The sequence below is a fragment of the Anser anser genome (genome assembly GCF_964211835.1).
Source record: "Anser anser genome assembly, chromosome: 5".
Taxonomy (NCBI): Eukaryota; Metazoa; Chordata; class Aves; order Anseriformes; family Anatidae; genus Anser; species Anser anser.
In genome coordinates, this window is record NC_139725.1 from 19,661,458 (window position 1) to 19,682,452 (window position 20,995).

The 20,995-nt window shown below is 40.3% G+C and overlaps 1 protein-coding gene across 1 annotated transcript; it reads left to right on the plus strand.

Annotated features, from left to right (window-relative positions):
- Window positions 1-82: 82 nt before the first annotated feature.
- Window positions 83-20,075, plus strand: LOC310900453 (acyl-CoA (8-3)-desaturase-like). The gene is made up of 12 exons (XM_083838483.1): window positions 83-5,569; window positions 9,367-9,477; window positions 9,912-10,109; window positions 11,024-11,125; window positions 11,317-11,445; window positions 13,212-13,269; window positions 13,682-13,758; window positions 14,773-14,870; window positions 15,373-15,469; window positions 16,114-16,193; window positions 16,387-16,512; window positions 17,325-20,075. The coding sequence occupies exons 1-12, from the start codon at window positions 5,351-5,353 to the stop codon at window positions 17,374-17,376; spliced, it is 1,347 nt and encodes a 448-aa protein (XP_083694609.1). The 5' UTR covers window positions 83-5,350; the 3' UTR covers window positions 17,377-20,075.
- The last annotated feature ends 920 nt before the right edge of the window (window positions 20,076-20,995 follow it).

A 20,995-nucleotide genomic window follows, 5' to 3' on the forward strand; every position in this document is an offset into this window, starting at 1 on the left:
CAGCAGATTCGAATATGGAACAATCACTGTGTTTGCACATTTAGTATGCGCTTAAACTGTTTGAAATTTCATGTGATGGCACTAAATATATTTTTAAAGGTAAGTTTTTATGGCAAAACTTCAAAACCATGTCGGTACACTTAGTGTTCTTTTGCAGATAATAAAAATTACATTTGAAAATTAAGGGGAGAGTTCATATTTAAAAATTCAGTATAACACCCTGTAATTTTATTGGTTATATTATGTTGTTTAAAAAAAAAAAAACATATTAGAACTCTGTATTCAGTGGGTTTACTTGTTAAAAAAAAAAAAAAAAAAACTCTGTATGCATCTTAGTATATTTTACAGACTAAAATAGATTCGAGGGATGTGTGACCAGTAGAGTTCAAGAACAGGTAAGCACAAAGCTATAAGAAAAAGCCTGACTGTTTGCCTTATGTTTTGCATGTGTGTATGCCTTGTTAGTTTATGAAAATGAATAATTAGATGATTGAAAATACCAATGTATATAACAGGGAGCTATTCTCAACCACATGCATAAATCTATAGTTATTGTGCAGTCATATGCCCAGGATGCAAAGGCCAGGCCAGAGCTGCAGGCTGGGCAGTGTGTTTGAACAGAGGTCAAAACAGTTAAAATGAAAACTAGCAGAGAAACAGATCAAGATCAGAAAATAAAACTTAAATACTGTCTGGAACTGACAACGTAGAGTAAAGCAAAGCAATGAGACAGAACTCTGGCAGTTATGAAATGGAGGGTTTAATTAATCTCAGTGAAATGCATTAATCTGACATTTGGGACATAAAGCACAAGCAAATTGAAGTAAACAAAAAATGTGAAGCAATATGAGTACTTTATTGTAGCTTGAAAACATACAATAACAAAATTGACAACACTGTATTCTAAGAAAACTTGCTATTTCTTCAGAAATAGCTGCCTCTGAGAGAGAGAATTTCAGGTACTTTTTAATTGTCTCAAAGTTAGTAACATCTCCTTTGCCATAATACAAATAATGTCAAAATATTCAAAACACCTCTAGGAAACTGGCCTATGTCGGAACGCTCTGACCTTTACAATTCTGTGATCCATAAGGTATCTCAGTCTTAATGGGACAGTATGCTGAGTCTTTCAAAATTGAGTCTAAACTGTGCTAAATAGTAGTTTAAGAAGCAATAATGTTCCTTGCACAGAAGTTTTTGTCTTTATTTGCTCTAAAGTAAACATAAATCTAACTTTATCAGTAACTTTTTTTTTAGGCTATTCTAAGAATTTCTTAAGATACGAACTCCCAAGCTTTTTCTGCAAGGTGGAGAATATTAAACAAATGCCCTAGTTTATTAGCAATTTGTGGTATTTTTGTTTTACTTCACAACTATTATCCGCTGACACCAAGAGCAGACTGTTGCATCCACTTCTCATTCGCATTCTTTCTTTTTCACTTGAGTGAGGCCACCAAAATCAATTCCTTGGGGACCAGAATTTTTTGCGTAGCAAACTGAAAAAGAAGGAGGCAGGAAATAATCTGAATGTTTTCATGTGTGCTAACAGCTGCTTATTTGAGGTCTCAGTAGGCAAGTATCTATGTTTTGAGAAACACAGACCACACCTCGAGCTAACTAACATAGCTAAGTTCAGTCTTGTGTGTGCTTACTCTCACCAAATGGGCACGGAAGGTAAAACAGATAAATCTGAGTTCTCTGGGGTGCTTTGCTGATCTGAAAGCTGATCATCTTTTTATGACCAAATCCTGCTACCAGGCCAGTGTATCTCCTTGCTGTATATGCCTGGAAATTCGGACAATAATGAAAGGAAAAAATAGTAGTGGCACTCTTCATGTGCTTGGTGACTGTATATGCCACGCTGGTTTGGAAACTCAGTGTGAGACAGTCCCCATCCCATCAAGAGAGGATGAAGTTTTCAGTTATGAATGCCTATTAAAAAAACAAAACAACAACAACAAAAAAAAAACAAGGTTTTGTAGTATACTTAAATTAAAAAAAAACACCTTTTACAAATTGTTCAGTGTGTTAACAGTGGTTACTGAGGGAGTAGAGGGGGTGGTTGTAGGGAAAGAGTGTTCTCTTCAGCATACTGCAGAGGGCTCTCCAGTCATGTGTGTCCTGTTGAGAGCTTGGAAAATACAGTTGCTTAGCTCATGTAAGTAACACAAACCTGCGAATTGATGATCCTGTGCTTTTAGGAGGCAGTGCTTAAAGACTGACCCGCACTGAGGGACGTCAGCACCTTCAAAAGCAGTTTCTCAGGGAACCTTGCTAACTAGTCCCCTGAGCAGCCTGAAGTCTGCTCTCCCCATATCCAGGGCTGAAGTTTTGGTGGCAGTTTTCTTTCTGTCATCAAAAATGTTAAACTCAACCGCTTGCTTCATGGTCACTATGACCAAGATGGCTGCCAGTTACTACGTTCCCCACAAGACCCTCTGTCATCATCCTGGCTGGGTGGTCTGCAATAAACTCCCACAACGCTATCCCCTTTATTTGTTTGTCCCTTAATCCTTACCCAGAGGCTCTTAACTTTGCCATTGCCAACTTCAAGTTCTACACAGTTCCACACAGCCCCTCCTTTGCATACATCGCCACCCCCCCACCTCGCCTGCCCTGCCTGTCCCTCCTGAGGAGCCTGTAACCATCTATTGCAACACACCAGCCACAGGACTCATCCCACCAGATTTTGCTTATGCCGATGATGTCGTAGCTGTGGGACTGGGCCAAGACTTCTAGCTCATCTATTTCATTCCTCATACTGCATGAGTTTGTGTAGAAGCCCTTCAAATGCACCTCATTGCATGCAGCACTTTGTGGAGCAGACCGAAGGACCTCACTAGCACACAGTCCCTCTGATTCTAGCGCACCATCCCTTAGCTTATCACCGGCATGCCTGGTTTTATCCCTTTCCCCCTTTGACTCTAGTTTAAAGCACTATCTGTCAGCCCCGCTAACTCCTGAGCAAAAATCCTTTTCCCCCTCTGAGAGAGGCGCATCCCATCTGGTGCCAGCAGGCCTGGTGTCGCATAGACCTTCCCATGATCGAAAAACCCAAAGTTCTGCTGGTTGCACCAGTTCTGAAGCCACACATTAATGTGACAAGTCTGCTTGTCAACATCGATCCCCCCTATTGGAAGGACAGAGGCAAACACAACCTGTGCCCCTGAACCTTTAACTAGTCGCCCCAAAGCCCTAAAGTCCCTTTTGATCACTCTCAGACTTCTCCTTGCTACCTTGTCATTACCAGCCTGAAAAACCAGTAGCGGGTAGTAGTCGGTGGGCCGTACCAGGTGAGTGACTTTCCTGGCAATGTCTCTCACCTGAGCCCCAGGGACGTAACAGAATTCCCTGTGTGTTGGGTCTGGTCAGCATATTGGGCCCTCTGTCCCTTTCAGAAGGGAGTCCCCGATGACGATAACCCTTCGTTCTTTCTTGACAGATGTAGCGATGCAGGGGTAGGTTGCCTTGCCTTAGGCATCCTCTCCAGCTGGGACGGGCTTTCATCTACATCGTTGTTTTGACTGTCATGTTCTAGAGCCTCATAGCTGTTATGTAAGGGTAGATGGGAAGGTGAGGTGGGCAGAGAGAGGGCTCACCTACCACCCCGAGCAGGAGCCTGCTTCCATTCCCCCCCTTGGCCTAGGTCCCCTGCTACTGCCTGGCGGAACGGGGGAACTTTTGTCTTCTGTGTAGCAGGAGACACTTGTGCTGTGGCAGGCTCGTGAGTCTGTCTCACGGAGGGTAGAGTATGTTTCCACCAGTCAATTTCCCTTTCTGACTCGTGATGCTCCTCAGCCTACTCACCTCCTCCCGAAGCTCCGCCACCAGGCCAAGCAATTCCTCAACCAGGGCACACCTCCCACAGGCATACCCCCTGCTGCTGCTGTCGGACACCGACAGAAGACTCGGGCACACCCTGCAGCCCAAGACCTGGACAGCTGCGTGTTTCCCCGAGACCTCCATCTTGTCACATTGGTGACTGGCTGGAGAGGCCACAAGAGATGCAGAGGCCATGGTTTTCTGTCTGGGATACCATGGCCGGCACCTACTGCTTGTGCCTTCCTCAAAAGCACCCAAGGGTGGTCATTTCAGAATAAAAAATAAAATACCAGATTAAGCGATTCCTGAATCTGAAGTAGGGCAATATTTCATATATTGTGGGCTTAGTTTTTTCGTGGGTCAGCTGCAAAAATGATGTGACTCCATTGGAAAGCACAGCCTTACTTTTCCAATCACCATCAGCAAGCAGGGCCTTTACTACTTATCACAGCTGATAATTCTTACCTCCTTAGTATATGCCAGATTATCTCTGAACAGCAGAGATATTTCAGGTTTGGTTCCACAAGACTTAAGGTGTCATTTTCCACAGGACTTACAGTGTCATTAAACAGAGTTTTAGAAACTCCAAATCTACAGACAGACTTGGTGTTAGGAGTTGTTTAGTCTCAACCCCAATATCTGTTGTTTACTTATGAATTGTCTGAATAATGAGATGATTGAGTAACTGGAGTATACACAGGACACCCCGAGAACAATTGTATACAAAGTGGTGCTAATATGCAATCTAACATAACTGAAACTGAATTGCAGTTGAATGAGATATGTTAACAGACATATTTAGTGGTAACATTTGGCTTACCACACAGGCTCCCTTACAGCTATGGCTGTATGGGACATATTTGTCCCATAGACATATCTATGACATGTTTTGGCTATGGCATTATGAAGCTCCACAGTAAATCTGGTAAATGTAGGATTTGTTGACATTAATGACAAATTCAAGCATTACAGGCTGCTGATAGTGCTTCAGTTTTCTGAGAAGGTCAGAGAATGTTTCTTGCAGAAGAGCAGCCAACAGTCTTCCTCAGATTTCTCTTCTGGCTAACGCCATGTTCAATCAGCACTATGGAAAGAAGTTAGCGTTTACTTTATCCAGTTCCTAATGCTCTATGAAGGAGGTCATTAATATATATATATTTCTGTTATATTGCCATCTCATTTAACTGAATAACAGACTCTTACATTATCTTCCTAAAAGGTTTCTGCTTATGTATATTCGTCTTCCATGATGTAGCCTACAGGTCTTATGAGTAATCAGACCTTCCAATGGCAACTAAGAAAGGGCAAGAAGAAACAGCTTTTATTTAAGGGTGTGTCAGATTCTGGTGCGAACATGAAAGAGGAGGGAGCTATGGAGGGGTGGGGAGTCACCAGCCCTAGAAGCACAGGGAGTGGTTACCAGTGGGACTGTATAACGGGTAGGCTGACATGGTTCACCTGTCTGGACGCAGTGTGGCAAAGCTTAGACTAATTAATCTCAGTGCTGAATGCACATCTGGCTGCGCAGATGGCTCCACAGACTGGCTCCACTGAAAAGGAGGCAAAACCCATTTCAGACTTTCCACAGCATCTCACTTGGGAAGAGATCAAAATCCACAACGGCCGTGGCCAAAGTCAGCAGCAGTGGCTGGTGATTGACAGGAATGTTTACGATGTCAGCACGTTTTCCAAACAGCACCCTGGAGGCAGCCGAGTTATTAGCCACTATGCTGGGCAAGATGCGACGGTAAGATGTAGGGTGACAGTGGAGGAAGGTGGTGCCATTGCTGTGGTAGGATGGTGTGGTGGGACTGCAGCAGAGAACACCTGGGCTGGTTGGCTGCTTGGTCAGATAACGTAGTGGATATGTCTGTGCTGTCTGTAAAAATACCATTCTGGTTACCCTCAAGGTCAGAGTTACCAGCTATGCAAATTGTAAAGCTCTTTGGGTGCGTTACCTGCCGATGTAAACAGCGCGTAGCCGTGTACGTTGCCTTGCCACCAGGCATGATTAGGCAGGCTGTCTTCCAGGTGCCTGAAAAGTGTTCCTGTTGCAGCAGTGTGAAAGGGAAGAGGGTGGGAGGTGGTATGCTCAGTGTGGACTCTGAGCAACGCTGATATGACATAAGCAAATGAAATTCGAAGAGAGAGGAAGGTGGTGAATAAGGAGGAGGTAATATTCAAGCATAAAGAGAAATTAATTTGGGGGGGGGCAGTGCAGCGAGAAAAGGGGGTCATCAAGGGAAGGACCTTTTTTTTTTGTACAGGTGGGTGATGGAAGAGAGTCTTGACGAAATGTCTATTTCAAAGGATGGAGAAAAAGAAGTAAAATACAGGAAAAATGACCCAGAAATCAATAGAATGATATTTGACTGCATAAGATGAGGAAAAAAATCTACAAATAATTATCTGAAAGTAGATTTTCCAGAATTATTTGCAAAAACCTTTGATTTACAGGATTTCTCTAATTTGTTGGTCGCTGACAGAAAAAACTAATTTTAATTAGACTATTTGATAAAAGTTGATACAGAATTTCTGAATTGTCATATGCTCATTAGAAGCATGACCAGGTTTAGGATATAAACTTACATTACAGGAACCCAAATTTATTTCTCGTCATGAAAGACTTTCTAACTTCAAGAAAGTTGATTATTCATCAGTTTTCAGTTTGTAAAATAGGATAGCATTTCCTAATTCATAGACCAAAATGGATCAGAGAAGCTATTACTCACAAATCATTCCTTTCACCCTAGCTGAAAATGAGGCAGAAAAATACCTGTGTTCTCAAATGAAGAAAAACTTCTGGGTCTCCTTTGTTTTTTTCTCTAGCTCTGGTAGGTTCACAGGCTGTCAGATACAACACTGATCTAAAGGAAGGGTTGTTTGTCCACTGTGCAGTATCTGTATAGGATGATGTGAGGTTGCCAACAGTGCTGCATCAAAAACTGGCTGAAGAAGGAGCACCAATCTTGCCCACCAGCCTCTGTCACCTCTCTAACCAGCCTGTAATCTTCTCTGTCAGTCTTTTCAAGTAAAACTTGTGTATACCAACTCAACGTAGTCTTTAAAAAGAGTTAAGCATGCTGCCCATGCTAAAAGTCTTTCTTTCCACGAAAACTGTGTTTGTAAAGATTAATGTGCCCATTTTAAATGTACACAACCCTTTCTGCTGATGTTTTGTGCCATGCTGTAATGGGCTTGCTGCAGCAATAGGGACATTGAGGCTGCCAGACTTAAGAATGTAAGACCAGACAGACCAAGCCATTTTAGTGATCCCCGTTGCTGTCTCCTGAAGTTTCCATTACTGGACTTTTGCAAAAGGAGTATAGGAATATGGAATACTTAGAATGCTTTTTTCCCCAGGCTATGCCCTCCCAGCTTCAACAGCCACCACTGCTAGGGACCTCTAGCTCAAGACTCTGTTTAGATTATCATGCTTTATAGACACACATAGGTGTTATCAACAGTGAATTTGTCTGGTATGAATGAGTTCAAAGAATGACCTTTGATCTTGTGGTATTCCCTGTGACAATAATAGTACAATCTGTTTTTTCCTCATTATGCCTCACTATTACTTTCATACATTTTAAACCCTATTCCTGATCATATTATTCTTATGTTATGAAATTGTGAATATATTTCCATCCGTTTCTCAATGCTACTCGTGATTTTGAAAACTCTTTAACCTGTTACCTCTTTCCCAAGGTAGTCTTCTAGTAAGAAAGCTGTATCAGAACTCTCACCATCTTTGTTGCCTGTGTATAGCTATACTACACTGTTTTGAAGACAGAAGGACCAGAACTACATGCAGTCATCCAGCACTATGGATTTATTCATTTTGATGACATTCTGTCATGTTTTTGATTTTTTTTATTCAGCTAATCTTTATTATTATCTTTGTTTTTAAAATGCTACTAAATCCATTGTTCATATATTCTGAGAAATGTACACTTTTACATAAAAGCAGAACTGGAAGATGTCTCAAGAATTTGTCTGATATGTGACATTGCCTAAAGTCCAGGATTTTTTTATTTTTTTTTTTACCAAGTACTCTTGACCAATACAGTTCATAATCTTATATATATGGTGAGAATTATCTTCCTCTATATGCATTACTTTGCATATATAGACAACATGCTCTGCAGGGCATTACATTGATGTCAGATGTTGGGGGTCAGGTGCCTTGCAGATGATTTCCTAAAAGTTAACCTCTCAGAAGATGTTAATCAGAACCTAAGAGCAAAGAGGATAAACAACATGTTGCAGGATGGAAAAACTTTCATTTCTCTGATACAGATCTATAATACTGAAATTGTGTATAGGAGCTTATGCATAAAAGGCCTCTGGCGCCTTTTTTAAGCTCCTGTATAGATACTTACTGCTTTATTCAGTTTTAGAATTCCTGGGAAGAGGAACCTACATAAAAACATACAAAAACCTGCAGGATGAGGAGCACAAAAACAACAGAAAGATTTCCCCAGACCTATGGGTTTGGACAGGGTTTCTGATTATTCGCCTTGACAAAGGGCCACCAGGTCTGTTGAAAGCTCATCGGTTCAAAATGTCACCTTTCTCTGACTTCTGTAGTGCTCAAGGATGGGCCTTATCTGAACAGAGAGTCAAGGGGAATGACTGCACAAGGGAAATCCTATTCTTGTCCAGAAGTGTGCAGATTTGTTTTTGTCCTGACTAACAGATCACTCCCATTTATTATCAGAGCTAAAATAAGCATGAGCATGGATGGTCAGACACTGAGGGTTTTGCTGCATCTACTCTTTCTGGAAGATAAAGGAGTACGGTCAGTGTCTTCACTTTTCTTCTGGAACATTCACTGAGGAGATGAGTTACAGAAGAGCTGTGGTTTGTCTGGAGTTTCCTGTGATTTTTTTTATTTTTTATTATTCCATATTTTATATTTCATTTTGAAACTGGTACTATGAATGGTTCTTGAACAGATCAGTTTGTGTCACTTGTGTAATTCGGATGCCCAGAATATCAATTATTCTGAAAAGAGGGAACTGTAAGAGATAACCAGTTATTCCTGCTGTGTATGGAACTTCAGCATATATTTCCTTGGGCCCTAGTGTAATAAAGACAGGATTTCAAAAATATCATTGTATTCTAAGCATGGCAAAGAGACACGTCATTCACTGATGTGTTTTCCTATTCCTGAGTCCTATCCATAGGGCAGGGCTGCTGGCTGAAGCCTTCTAAGGAAGGACTGTGTTGAAACTAACAGATGAAAGAGCATGTTCCCTCTGCAAATAGTTTTTCATCAAACATGTTCATGCTTATTACCAGCCTCACCCAGATATTTTTATGCCATCTAGTTTCTTGAAACTTCTCCAGCTTCCTTGGACCTAGCTCCTGTGGATGGCAAGGAACTACAGGAACTAAACTAAAGGAACAAAAATCTGAAGGTCTCTGAAAAAAAAGGAATCAGGATTATGTATTATATCAATGGTCTGGGAAAAAAAAAAGAGGCTTGGCATCTGGCATTTAACAGTACACCTTTCTTATTGCGTTCGTTTGTGTATTTTTCAGGATGCTTTTGTAGCATTTCACAATGACAAGGCTCTGGTGAGAAAATACTTGAAATCACTGCTGATCGGGGAGCTGGCACCAGATCAACCCAGCTTTGAGTCTAATAAAAAAGTGAGTGTCCTAGAATCTAATGGATTGGGGTTCAGCAGGGGAGGAGAAATTGGAAAGAGGGGGTAGCAGATATAATTTCTGGAACAGCATAACTGACACTGTGCCATAGGCTGGGTGGTGGGGAGGTAGCTGCCCGTAGTCATGCATGGAAACATGCAGTGCTGTTCCAGAAAAGCTAGATCCACACCTGGGTGTGACGAATGGCCAAAGTCATCTCAGTTCTTCCTACTCTGATGTCTCACTAACACAGCCCATCAGCAACTTCTTTTCCAATGTCAAAGCAAAGCTGAGATCTATTGATCTCATGCTTATTCTTGCACAGAGACCCTTCTGGTAGAGATCCCCACTGAGTTCCATGGCTACTCTGGGATTCCTGTGTCTGCTGCATTATGTTTTTAAAGTAGCTAGTCCATTAACACTCACTTTACCCACAGAAGTCACTTTTAGAGGACTTTCGTGAGCTGCGCTGCACCGTCGAGAAGATGGGACTTCTGAAGCCAAATTACACCTTTTTCTTCATGATTTTTCTTCACCTCCTGGTACTCGATGCTGCATCCTGGCTCATGATCTGGTACTTTGGGATATCCTTAGTGCCTTTCCTTGTTGGCATGGCGTTCTTCACCATTGCTCAGGTAAAACACTGACAGCAGTTCATCAGTGCAGATATGTCATTTCTTCCAGATGGAGAGGATTAATGAAATATATTCCAGTCATCACTTTATTGCCTTCTCTTAGATCTAATAAGCTGGCTGAAGACAACAACCATGTTCTACATCACAATTTTCATTGCTTCCAGCAAGTCTAGGTTTGCTGACAAGCTGCTCACTATGGCTGGTGGGGTGCTATGAGGTTGAGCTGGCAGTTTCACAAGATGAGATGAGCTGATCTAATCACTCACACTAGAGAGAAGAGGCAGCATTCATTCCCAGTTCCTCTTCCAGCTCCACATTCTGCTTATTGTCTGATGGCTCTGGTGTTTGTTGGGTCCTTTAGGAGCTGACTCCGCTTGCTAACCCTGAAGAGTTTTCTGCTGGATTACTAAACTAATTCAACTCATAGAAAGGCATGAAACATGCCAGGGTCAGAGTAGGAAAGGAGGAAACAGGACTCTATGGTTCTTGGGTGGGAGAAGTTGGAGGGTGAGAGGAAAGCAAGACTTTCTTAGTAGTGCTGAAACCCTACATTAGTCCATCCATTCATGAAATGAGTGGAAGCTCTGGATTTAGAAAGTCTTGCACTTTCTAGATGGTTACTTGGAAATTATATATATTTGCAATGGCAGTCATAGACATATGCTGTAACAGACATATTAATTGTAATGACACTTTGCTGCTACAATAAAATCCATATCTGGCATTGAGCAGCTTTGATGGACAGTGGCCAGGAAGAAAGTTCTCAGCACTGAGCAGATAGGACTGCAAGTAGTGTTTCTTCCTCAAAACAGGAGGAAGATGAACTACCGCTGTGGAGTTACAGAGGCTCCCATGCGCAAATTAATACAACACTGCTGTGATTCAGTTTCTCTGGTGATCCTTTTGTCTTCTAGATCCAGATGGGCTGGTTCCAACATGATCTGGGACACTGCTCTGTCTTCAGGAAGCCTAAATGGAATCATCTGCTGCAGATCATTGTGATAAATATTCTGAAGGTAATTGCCTCACTGTGGGAATATTCTCTGGGGCTAATCTGGTCGAAGCAATGAATGGGAGTGTCCCTACTTTCAGGCGGCACTACTTGTGAGGAAAGTGCAGTGCAACATTCAATAACAGGTGAATAAATAGCGATGGAATTGCTGATATTGTTCGAATTTGAATTCCTGGTCTTTGACTTTTCCTGCAGGGGTTACCTGCTAGCTGGTGGAATCATCTGCACAACCAGCACCATGCCAAACCCAACTGCTTCCGCAAAGACCCTGATCTCAATATGCACCCTCTCTTGTTCAGCTTGGGAAAGACACTCTCAGTGGAGGTGAGTGTGGGGGCATCTGGACAATGCTAAGATATAGCCTGGAGAAGCAAATAGTCAAAAAGTCAAAATTATGCCATAAAAGATTTAAAGACAGAAAGCTATAGACTGAAGTATAAAAACATGGATAAAAACATGGATTGTCACTTTCTGGCTGAACCTGTCATAATTTCCAAAATGTTTGAAGGTCTGACAGTCTCTTGGTCTATCTGTTCTATCTGTTGGTCTATCATTCATGCCAAGGTTCCAGTTTGATGTATCTAACTTAAGCACCTACCTCTGACCTGGTTATCATGATGCTTAGGCGATAGGTCCTGGGAAGTAAAGTCTTAAATTCAGTACTTAAGTTCTCTATGTTGCTAGAAGAGCATGGTAAGCACCTTGAAACCCTTCTAAAGAGTGAGTCAGTTCACGTGATTGGTGTTAGATATTGTTAGTGATATTGTAGATAGTCAGATGTTCCCTTGTGGTCTTTTTGGTTGTGGGAGCTGCTTTGCACCTAAATCTTGCACCACTATAGCAAATTATTTATTAATCATAAATTTTTTACTTTTATAAAAATTAAAACCATGAACACAGCTCCCCCTCATTCCTGTGATTTGAGATATCATTAGGCTAAATAAGGTCTCTTTATCTTCTCTTTCCCCAGCAATTCTGTTTACTCACAGGGCGAAGAAAGGGCCTCTTGGTTAGCTAAAACATCCTCTTTAAATTATGTGTCTTTCTCCTTCAGCTAGTAATAAGCAAAGAAATTGTAGTTCTCCAATGCATGTAGAAAATTCCAACTCCACTGTCTCAGAAAGACTCCTGGGAAGAGAGCTTATACAAAATATTTATTCATAGAAAACTGTTAGCTGAAACCTGGAAGAATTTAGCCAGTTATCTTCTGAAAGATCTCTCATGGCTGTATATTAGCATGAATGTGCAGTATCTAGAACGAAAGTGTAGGAAATTAGTTCTCATCTTTTTCTGCTTTTAACAGAAATGAGTCAGGCACGCTGTGGATGGGTAAAATGGATTTCAGTGGTTTAATTTAGTTCAGTTTGATTGGTTGGTTTCAGTTGGTTGGATCTAGTGTAAATATTTTTGATTTTTTTGTCAGTAACAGGGGAAATAGTTTGCTCTACCTCATTATTTTGTCCTTTGAAGAATCAGAAGCACAAAATTTGCAGATGATATCAAGAATCCTTTTGTGTGAACAGTGGAAAAAAACACTGTGAAGCAATAAAAGTACTTATGCTATACAAATATTTAATCTCTTTGCTGTTTCATGAAGTTAAAATATTCGACAAAAAGGCAGATGCCTTTGTAGAGTGTTTACTACTTGGATCTTGTAGAAATGATTTTAGTTGTTATAGGATAACATCCAAATTCTTATGTATTTTCTGACCACTGTCTTCTTTACCACTCAAAAACCTGGGATGTTCATCACCATCACTGAAAACTTCCCCTGCAAAATTCAAATGCCTTCTGAGCATTTTTGTTATTTTTGAGTATTTTTCTATCTTATCATGAGTTTTGGAACTCTTCCTAAAAATTGCTGTGTTCTCACATCTGCATATACTGATATCTGGATGTAGAGGCTCAGATGAAATCTGTTTCTCTCCACTGCTTTGGGAGTTCAGTACTTGCTTTTCAATAAGAGAGGTAGGATTAGACAGATTTAAGAGGTATGTTAAATAAGTTTGTTATACAGGAATAAGGAATATCTCATGAAGTGTCTCAGTTCTCCAACTAGCCCATTACAATGTCTTTTTTTTTTTTTCCAGCTTGGAAAAAAAAAGAAGAAGTTCATGCCTTATAATTATCAGCATAAATATTTCATCTGTGAGTATTTCTGCTTTCTTGGAGTGCTGTAGGAACCCCCACCCAATAATCACACCTGCATTTCCTTCCCAAAATAATGGCATTAAAGATACTCCCATTAAAGTCACAGCTTCAGGGACCATCACATTAAGGACACTTCATGTAAGGAGTAACTGTCCCTGATTATGTGATGTTGGGTACCATAAAAGGGTTAATCAGGTGTGAGGAAGAAAGGGATAGGAAAGAAAACCAGATGGGAAAGAAAAGAAGAAGTGATATGTGCTGGAATGAGAAGAGGAACAGATTATATAGAAACATAAAGGTCAGTGTAAATGGGAGATAGATTCTTCTTTGCAGTGAAAGAAAAATTGCTTTCTGTAAGATTTATGGTGGAGTGTTATAAATGTTTTTCTGCTTTCATTCTTTCCTTCAGTATTGGCCCCACTTGCCCTTGTACCCTTCTTCCAGCTGTCTGTATTCTACTTTGCAATCAAGAGGAAAAAGTGGTTGGTAAGCACTGCTTGCACTGACTAGAAACCTTTCAACAGATATTGCCACTTGTACTGTATTTGATTGGGATGGAGTTAATTTTCTTCTTAGCAGATCATGTAGTACTGTGTTTTAGATTTGTGACAAAAATGCTGATAACACACCAACATTTTTAGCTATGGCTAAACCACTTTTGCACAGCATCAGGGCTTTCTCTGTTTCTCACTCTGCCTCTCATCCCTCCACACCCACCAATGACTAGTGCAAGACACAACCAGGCAGATCACCCAAACTGACCAAAGAGACATTCCATGCCATAAAATGTCATGCTTAGCAATAAAAGGGAGAAGAAGGGGTTTAGGGAGATTAGCCATCTTTTGCTTGGGAACAGGCTGGATGTCAGGCTACCTGTAGGAGGTGGCGAGTGACTGTTTTTGTGTCACTTGCTTTGTTTTGTATTTTTTTCTGTCTTCCAATTCTTCATTTACTAAGCAATATTTATCTCTACCCACAAGTTTTATTGCTTTTACTCTTCCTTTCCTCTTACCCCATCTCCTGGGAGTGGGGAATTGAGCAAGGGGCTGTGCGGTGCTTAGCTGCCCCTTAGGCATGACCTACAACACTGCTATGTGGCTACATCACCCTTCAGCTGAGGTGACTGTGGGGTCTGGGGTAGAAAAGGCTGATTCGAGACTTGCTGCAGCAGGAATGCCACTCTCTCAACAAGTCCAGAGTGACTTTTTGGGATGAGGCTTTTAGCAGCAGAATAAAAGCTAACTGAAAACTATCAGACCTAGATGGAGTGGGATTATGGGTCTATTTGCTGGTGTTTAGTTACTGATGGTAAAGTGAGTGCAATGGGAATATTTTGGGGATACACTCAGGAGGCAGAATGATTATGTCACTTCTTGATTGCACAAGGAACGTATTTTATGCTGCAGTTCAAGTGAAGAGAAGAGGAGGAAGTGGAGGGATAGAGGGACTTTCTCAACAAAAGCATCTCTTTTATTTTTTTTCCTCTTTCTTTTTATACAGGAACTGTTATTGATTGTGTCTTTCAACATCCGAGTTTGTCTCATGTATGTTCCTTTAATGGGATTTAGCAATTTCATGGTGTATTACTGGATGTCCAGGTAACACACAGCATACCCAAAGACCCCACAACTAATATCAGTAAACAATAATGAACGTGAATGGAAATCAATAAAACTTAGTCATACTATGCATACTAGTCAGACTTTACAAAATTATATTTTTTCACAGAAACAAATAGTGAGCCAAGAAAAACATTATAAACTGGAGGTGGTGGGGAGGCTGCTCAGGGCCATCTGCAACTACAGATTTAGTGGTTCTTAAAAGTTAGGAGGCAACTCCTAAGAGGAGGGAAAGGCAGGGAACAGAAAATAGTGAATTATGTAAAAGTGCCCTGTTATATAAGACAAGACTTAAGAGGCTGGATAGATAAATATTTTCAGGCAATTGATTTTTGGGGCCTCCTTAGTAACTGCCAGTGGAGAGCAAGCTTTTCCCCCTACTCCCTGGCCCTTTTTGTGTCAGTTGCCTAACTGTATTTTAATGACAAGTTTGGATGAGATTAGAGATAACATAAATGTGTTCCTGTGTTTATCTGGTCAGGTATCTAGAGAGTACATGGTTTATTTGGGTCTCGCAGATGAATCACATTCCAATGAACATTGATTATGATAAGAACAAAGACTGGGTATCTACTCAGGTGAGAATCTCCTTTCTTCTGGAAACTGGATCTGTAGTCCTGAATTATAGGACAAAGATAGTATTGTTCTTCTCATAGCTAATGTTAATGCTTTCATAATGAGGTTTGTCATTGCTGTTTTCTGCATTCAGCTGTGTATTTCTGTAGTAGTCAAAAACTTTCAAACTCTTAAGATGGAAAATAGGACACTTAGATTTAAGAAACTTACCCAAGATGTGTAATTTATTGGAGAAGAAGCTCATCTGTACATGTGTACACAGATTTTGTCCTCATACTTTTCCATTTGATTCCACTTGTACAAGTTGGAAGAGTCCAGAAGAATGCTTTTTGTTTCTTCTTCTTAGGCATCTTTTCTTTCTATCCAAATGAAAGAAGTGAGGAGAAGCTCTTAAAAGAATCACATTCAGGCCTATGTGGATGTCAGTGAAGAAGCTATTCCTGAGCCAAGAACCAAATTAAGCTGTATCTTAACAATCCATTTCAATCTAGACTTTCTTTAATTCTTAAGGGCAATGAAGGTAATGATCCCTGACACTGAGTTGCTTTTTATGTTAGATAAGGATGGGAAATGATTGCCGGGGTTCAATTATCTGGATTTTCAGAAAAATTATACAATAGCTAAATCATGTCTCTTTTCCTCCCAGCTCCATGCAACGTGCAATGTGAACCAATCTCTGTTCAATGACTGGTTCACTGGGCACTTGAACTTTCAAATTGAACACCAGTGAGTATGATTAGTGGGAATAATATGGGGCACTTAAAAGTGATAAAAGTCTTGTAGTCTCACGTGAAACTATATTCATCAGAAGATTCTTTGCTCTCATTTTGGGGGATGGCTGGGAAATGTTTTGAACAATGTGACCAGGGCATGGTGCAAGCTAAGCCCTACAATAGCTAAATCTTATTCAATTCTGCAGCCTTTTCCCCACAATGCCTCGACATAACTACTGGAAAGCAGCTCCTCTTGTGAAAGCCCTTTGTGACAAGCATGGCATTGAGTATAAAAGCAAGACTTTACTCAGAGCCTTTGTAGATATTTTGCAGTAAGTATCAATTAACACAACAGTTTTGCTCTGTAATAGCATGCAAGTGAGGGACATGCACATAAGCAACCATTTTAAATTGATATCTGTGGAGTGATCAAACCTATTTATTTTTTCCTTAAAGCACTTTTAACTGCAGTTGGTAATATGAAGAGAGAGGCCATGATCTCATTGAGAGGGAATTCCCAGTATCAGGTCCAATCACACAGTGTTCTAGCCCTCAGCCATGATACAGGCATCTTTATATATAGAAGTGCTCTTTCTGTTAAGGAAACAGCATTCCATATATCTGTCTTGTGGTTTTCGTATTCTATTTAAAAATGCTCGCTAGGTATTTAGCATATTGCCTGGGATTAAAACTGTCAAGGCCACTCAGGGGAAGCCAGGAGAGATACTCCCTTAATAAGAAGGAATGGTTTGAACTCCCCTTCCACCACACCTTGCTGCATATGCCACCTGTTAGGAACAGGAGAAATGTCTGGTGTTATCCAGAGCCCAAATTTTGCTTTGTTAGCTCAGGCACAGTATATTGGAGCCTTTCCAGGCACTGCTGCTGTCTCTGACACAGCTTATTCCACTCATCTACTGTAAAAACTATATTCTTCCCAGTTCTCCTGTTTCTAGAAGAACTCTCTCAATGCAGTTTTTAATCTATTTTTTCATGTTTTCCCCACTTCAAACCATCTTCATTCCTTAAGCAAGTATATTTTTCCCCTCTGAACTGCTACTGTTAGCAATTTGCCTCCCCTGAAGCCGAATAGTGCCTCTCCATAAGTGTTTTTTGTTTTTTTTTTAAATTTCTCTTCTGGCAGCTCACTGAAGGAGTCTGGGGAACACTGGCTTGAAGCCTATCTGCATGGATAGAAACTGGCAGCTCTCAGAGGGAACCTCTTCACCAGACAGCTGCTGCAAAGAGTCAGTGAAGACAAACAGAGTGTCTGTGGCTTTTGGCATAGGAACTTGGGAGCTGGGCAAAGCAACTTTCAGAAAGAAAGGGGGGGGGGAATGGATTAAAGATACCTTTTTTTCCTTGTTCTGAACCACAGTATTTCTATTTTGCGCTGCTCTCAAACTCAGCATTCAGAACCGTGTTAAAGTGGGCCTTTAAATTTGGGAGAAGTAGCTCTTGAATAAGCTTGGCCAATTTACTGTGTAGGTGAGGGATGAAAGCAGCCCAGCTTCTTGCTTATGGGAAAATTTAAATGGAAATTCATAGTGGTGGCTTAGTGGCTCAGTGAAAATGGATAGGACAAATCAAACTGCAGGAAGTCAGAACACATTAGGATGGGGGGTGATCTTTAAAGGATATTCTAGAATAGATAAAATAGGTATACAAAAAGAACAAGATGGTCCGGGGTATGTTGCCAGCACTAGTGATCACATCTGCACTACTTGCTCTAACTAGTGAAATTAGGTGTTATAAAATGTACTGTTCATGAATTGCATAGGGAAGTAGATAACTGGATGCTAAGTTTTACACCTAAAAGAGCTAGTTTAAATGCAGTCAAAAATAATACATACTATACAGACTTTTTGATGTATAAATATATGTATTTGAGTGGTGACTGTGCTGTCTGATTAGCTTTCTGATTTGATGCTTTATAGATTCTTGCTGATGTTAGAGTACTTCTAAAACTCCTAGTTTCAGTAGACCAGCTCTGAATGAGACTCAGGAACCTAGGCATTGAGGAGTGGTTCCAGATTACAAGGTTATATAGGGTCCTATATTTGCTTTTATTGACTTTTATATGTATTAATTTTTATCTAAATACTTATTTCCAAGTGATTTCAAGGACATATGGGAATCTGCATACCTAGGCTGTTAGGCAACTAAGTTTCCTGTATCCAAAAAAAAAACCAAAACCAATTAAATCGTACCTATAAATCAAACTCTCATTCCATGAAGGCCTTTCTGGTCCTCACAAATTTTTCCTCTACTTCAGCATCCCCAGGAACCTGCTCCTTTCCTGGAACTAACTCATAGGTTTTGTACACCGTACTTAGCTGTTTGGCCCCAAGAAGGACCTAGCCCCTCCTTACTTATGGTCCTGTGCATTTTCCGCTAGTGGAAAGCGTAGTGACAGCCTGTGTGGAAGGCACAGTAGGTCTCTAAGAACAGCAGAATTCTCTTATTGGTTTGTGAGAGAGCCAACAAAATGAAGAAGCTAGGAGGAGTAGGCCTGCAGTGGAGTATCTTCACTGAAAGTCCTTTAAAGTTATGGGAAAGGTAAATTGTGAATGAGAAGACATGAGAGCTGAGATGAAATGGAGGATGTATGAAAGAACAGAGATGTGTAGACATCAGTTAGTAGCAGGACAAAAACAAAAAGAAGGCGATAACAGTTGAGTAATGATAACATGGTTATTTGGAAAAGCTAGAATAAAGGAAAAAAGAGAAATCCAAGGATAACAATAAAGTACCTCTTTGTGATTCTTAGATTGATAGTCAGTATCTGTTTTAGAAAGAGCATATGACCTGTGATTATTCTTGCTGACCTTGCAAAGGAATTATCAAATGATGTCACTTTCTAAAATGAATTACAACAAATACAGTCCATTATGAGACAACTGTGCCACACTAGCAGAACCTGTATTGTGGTGTATTTACCTAACTGACCTAAAACTGTGAATGCAGTTTGTAATGCCAAATAAGTAGACAATGTGCCTGCAAGAGCAAAGACCAAGTGGAAGAAAAGGAATTCTTCTCTTCTGCCATTCAAATCCAGAACTCTGTGCCTCAGGCTTTCAGTGGACAAACCATGCAGAAGGGGAAAACAAAAGAACTTTAAGTGAAATATCACTGTGGACAAGCAGACACATCTGCAACCCATTGAGGAGCAAATTGCATGCATTACAAGCTACAGACAACATCAGTGTTCTTCTAAGTGACAAATATTACCAAGCCCATAAGTTAAAGATTCCAAGAGAGCAGAAGGAGTTTGGACTTTTTTTTTTAAGAACATGTCCATTTTTTTTTAGTTACAACTTGCATGTGCAGGTACTAATAACACTCATTTATTTATTTCCTAAAAATAGCCAACAGATGTCATTGAAAAAGATTTAGATTAAAACGTACTGTTATTCAGAAACTGCTTCGAGTGTAATTTGAAAATCCCTTCTAACTACTACCTAAAATAATTCTGTTTTTCCAAAGCTGAGGTCAGTTATCCGCAATTATGTGTAACAGTAGTAACATTTTTTTAGAAGTACTTAAGTGTTAGTACTGTCTTAAGATGAATGCAGGGGTTTCACTGCCTCCTCTACTTGGTAAAAGATGAAGAAGTTTTAAAAATGCTCTTCCTGGTGAAGGTAATTTAAGTATTAAGGATCCCTATGCTTTATTACTAGTGAGACTTAAAAGCTGTGGAGATCTTGGGTCCTGCTGAAATTCTCTAAAGACATGACTGACACAAAATGGTTCTTCCTGGTTTCAGTCTCACGAATCAATGTGATTATTCATTTCATTTTGCTAGTGTTCTACTTGTTTGAATGTATTAATTGATTGAGTCAGTCTTTTTGCAACCTCCTTTTAATTAAAATATTTGTCTCCTTAACTGATCCTACAGTGGGCTCTGTGTCAATATTGATTTTTCTCTTTACCTGTTTCGTAAAGGTTATTAACATGCATGAAGCTGGTGTAACTTTGTCTAGTTCTAACATAGTTCACAAACTTCAAGAATTTGGGGTAATTCCTGGTGAGCAGTTGGCAAGCCACTTAGTTTGGCATCCAAAATTCTTCATAAACTTAATGTTCCCTGAAAGGCACTGTGTGTAATCTGGAATACCTTGAAGAACGAAGGAAATCAGGGAAGCAGTTTGCAGAATACTTTCTTCAGGAGTTTATACTAAGATTCTGCTAGTAGCGTTTTTTCTTATACAGATACACCAAAATTGTCAGATTCCCAGAGGTATCTCAGAGGATCCTTTCCCCACAAGTTAGTGATGGCACAAATGGCCACCCTGTTATACAGTAAACAAATGTCAACCTTCAGAGGGCTCTAACAGCAAGGAGGGCTGCAAGAACTGCAGAGCCAAAGAAACGTGACACATTTGTTAGGAAATGAGTTCTGCTCATGTAAATACAATGTGTCTTGCAGGTTATGCAGTGTGCTTTTTGTTATACAACAATCCTATTCCCAGATTCTCATAGGGTTTCAAAGTTTAATTCTATTTGAAATAAGGGGAAATAAAAGCTTGGTAGAGTTCAGTTTGTACACCCAACTGTATCTGCATCCTCAAAGTTTCTTTGCCTTATTCCAGTCATTTCAGGTAGATATAAATTCATAGTTATTCAGCCAGCTGTTAAACAAAAATGTTTGTTTCAAGGTGTTGCCTTTCTGAATAATCAAAACTACAGAGTCCAGAGACTTCTGAGGGGGGAGGGAAAAAAAAAAAAAAAAAAAGCCCTGACCTCTCTCTTCCAAAGGATAAAGCTAATCCCATATTAGACTTGTTAATTGATTCCTCTTCCCATCTGCACTTG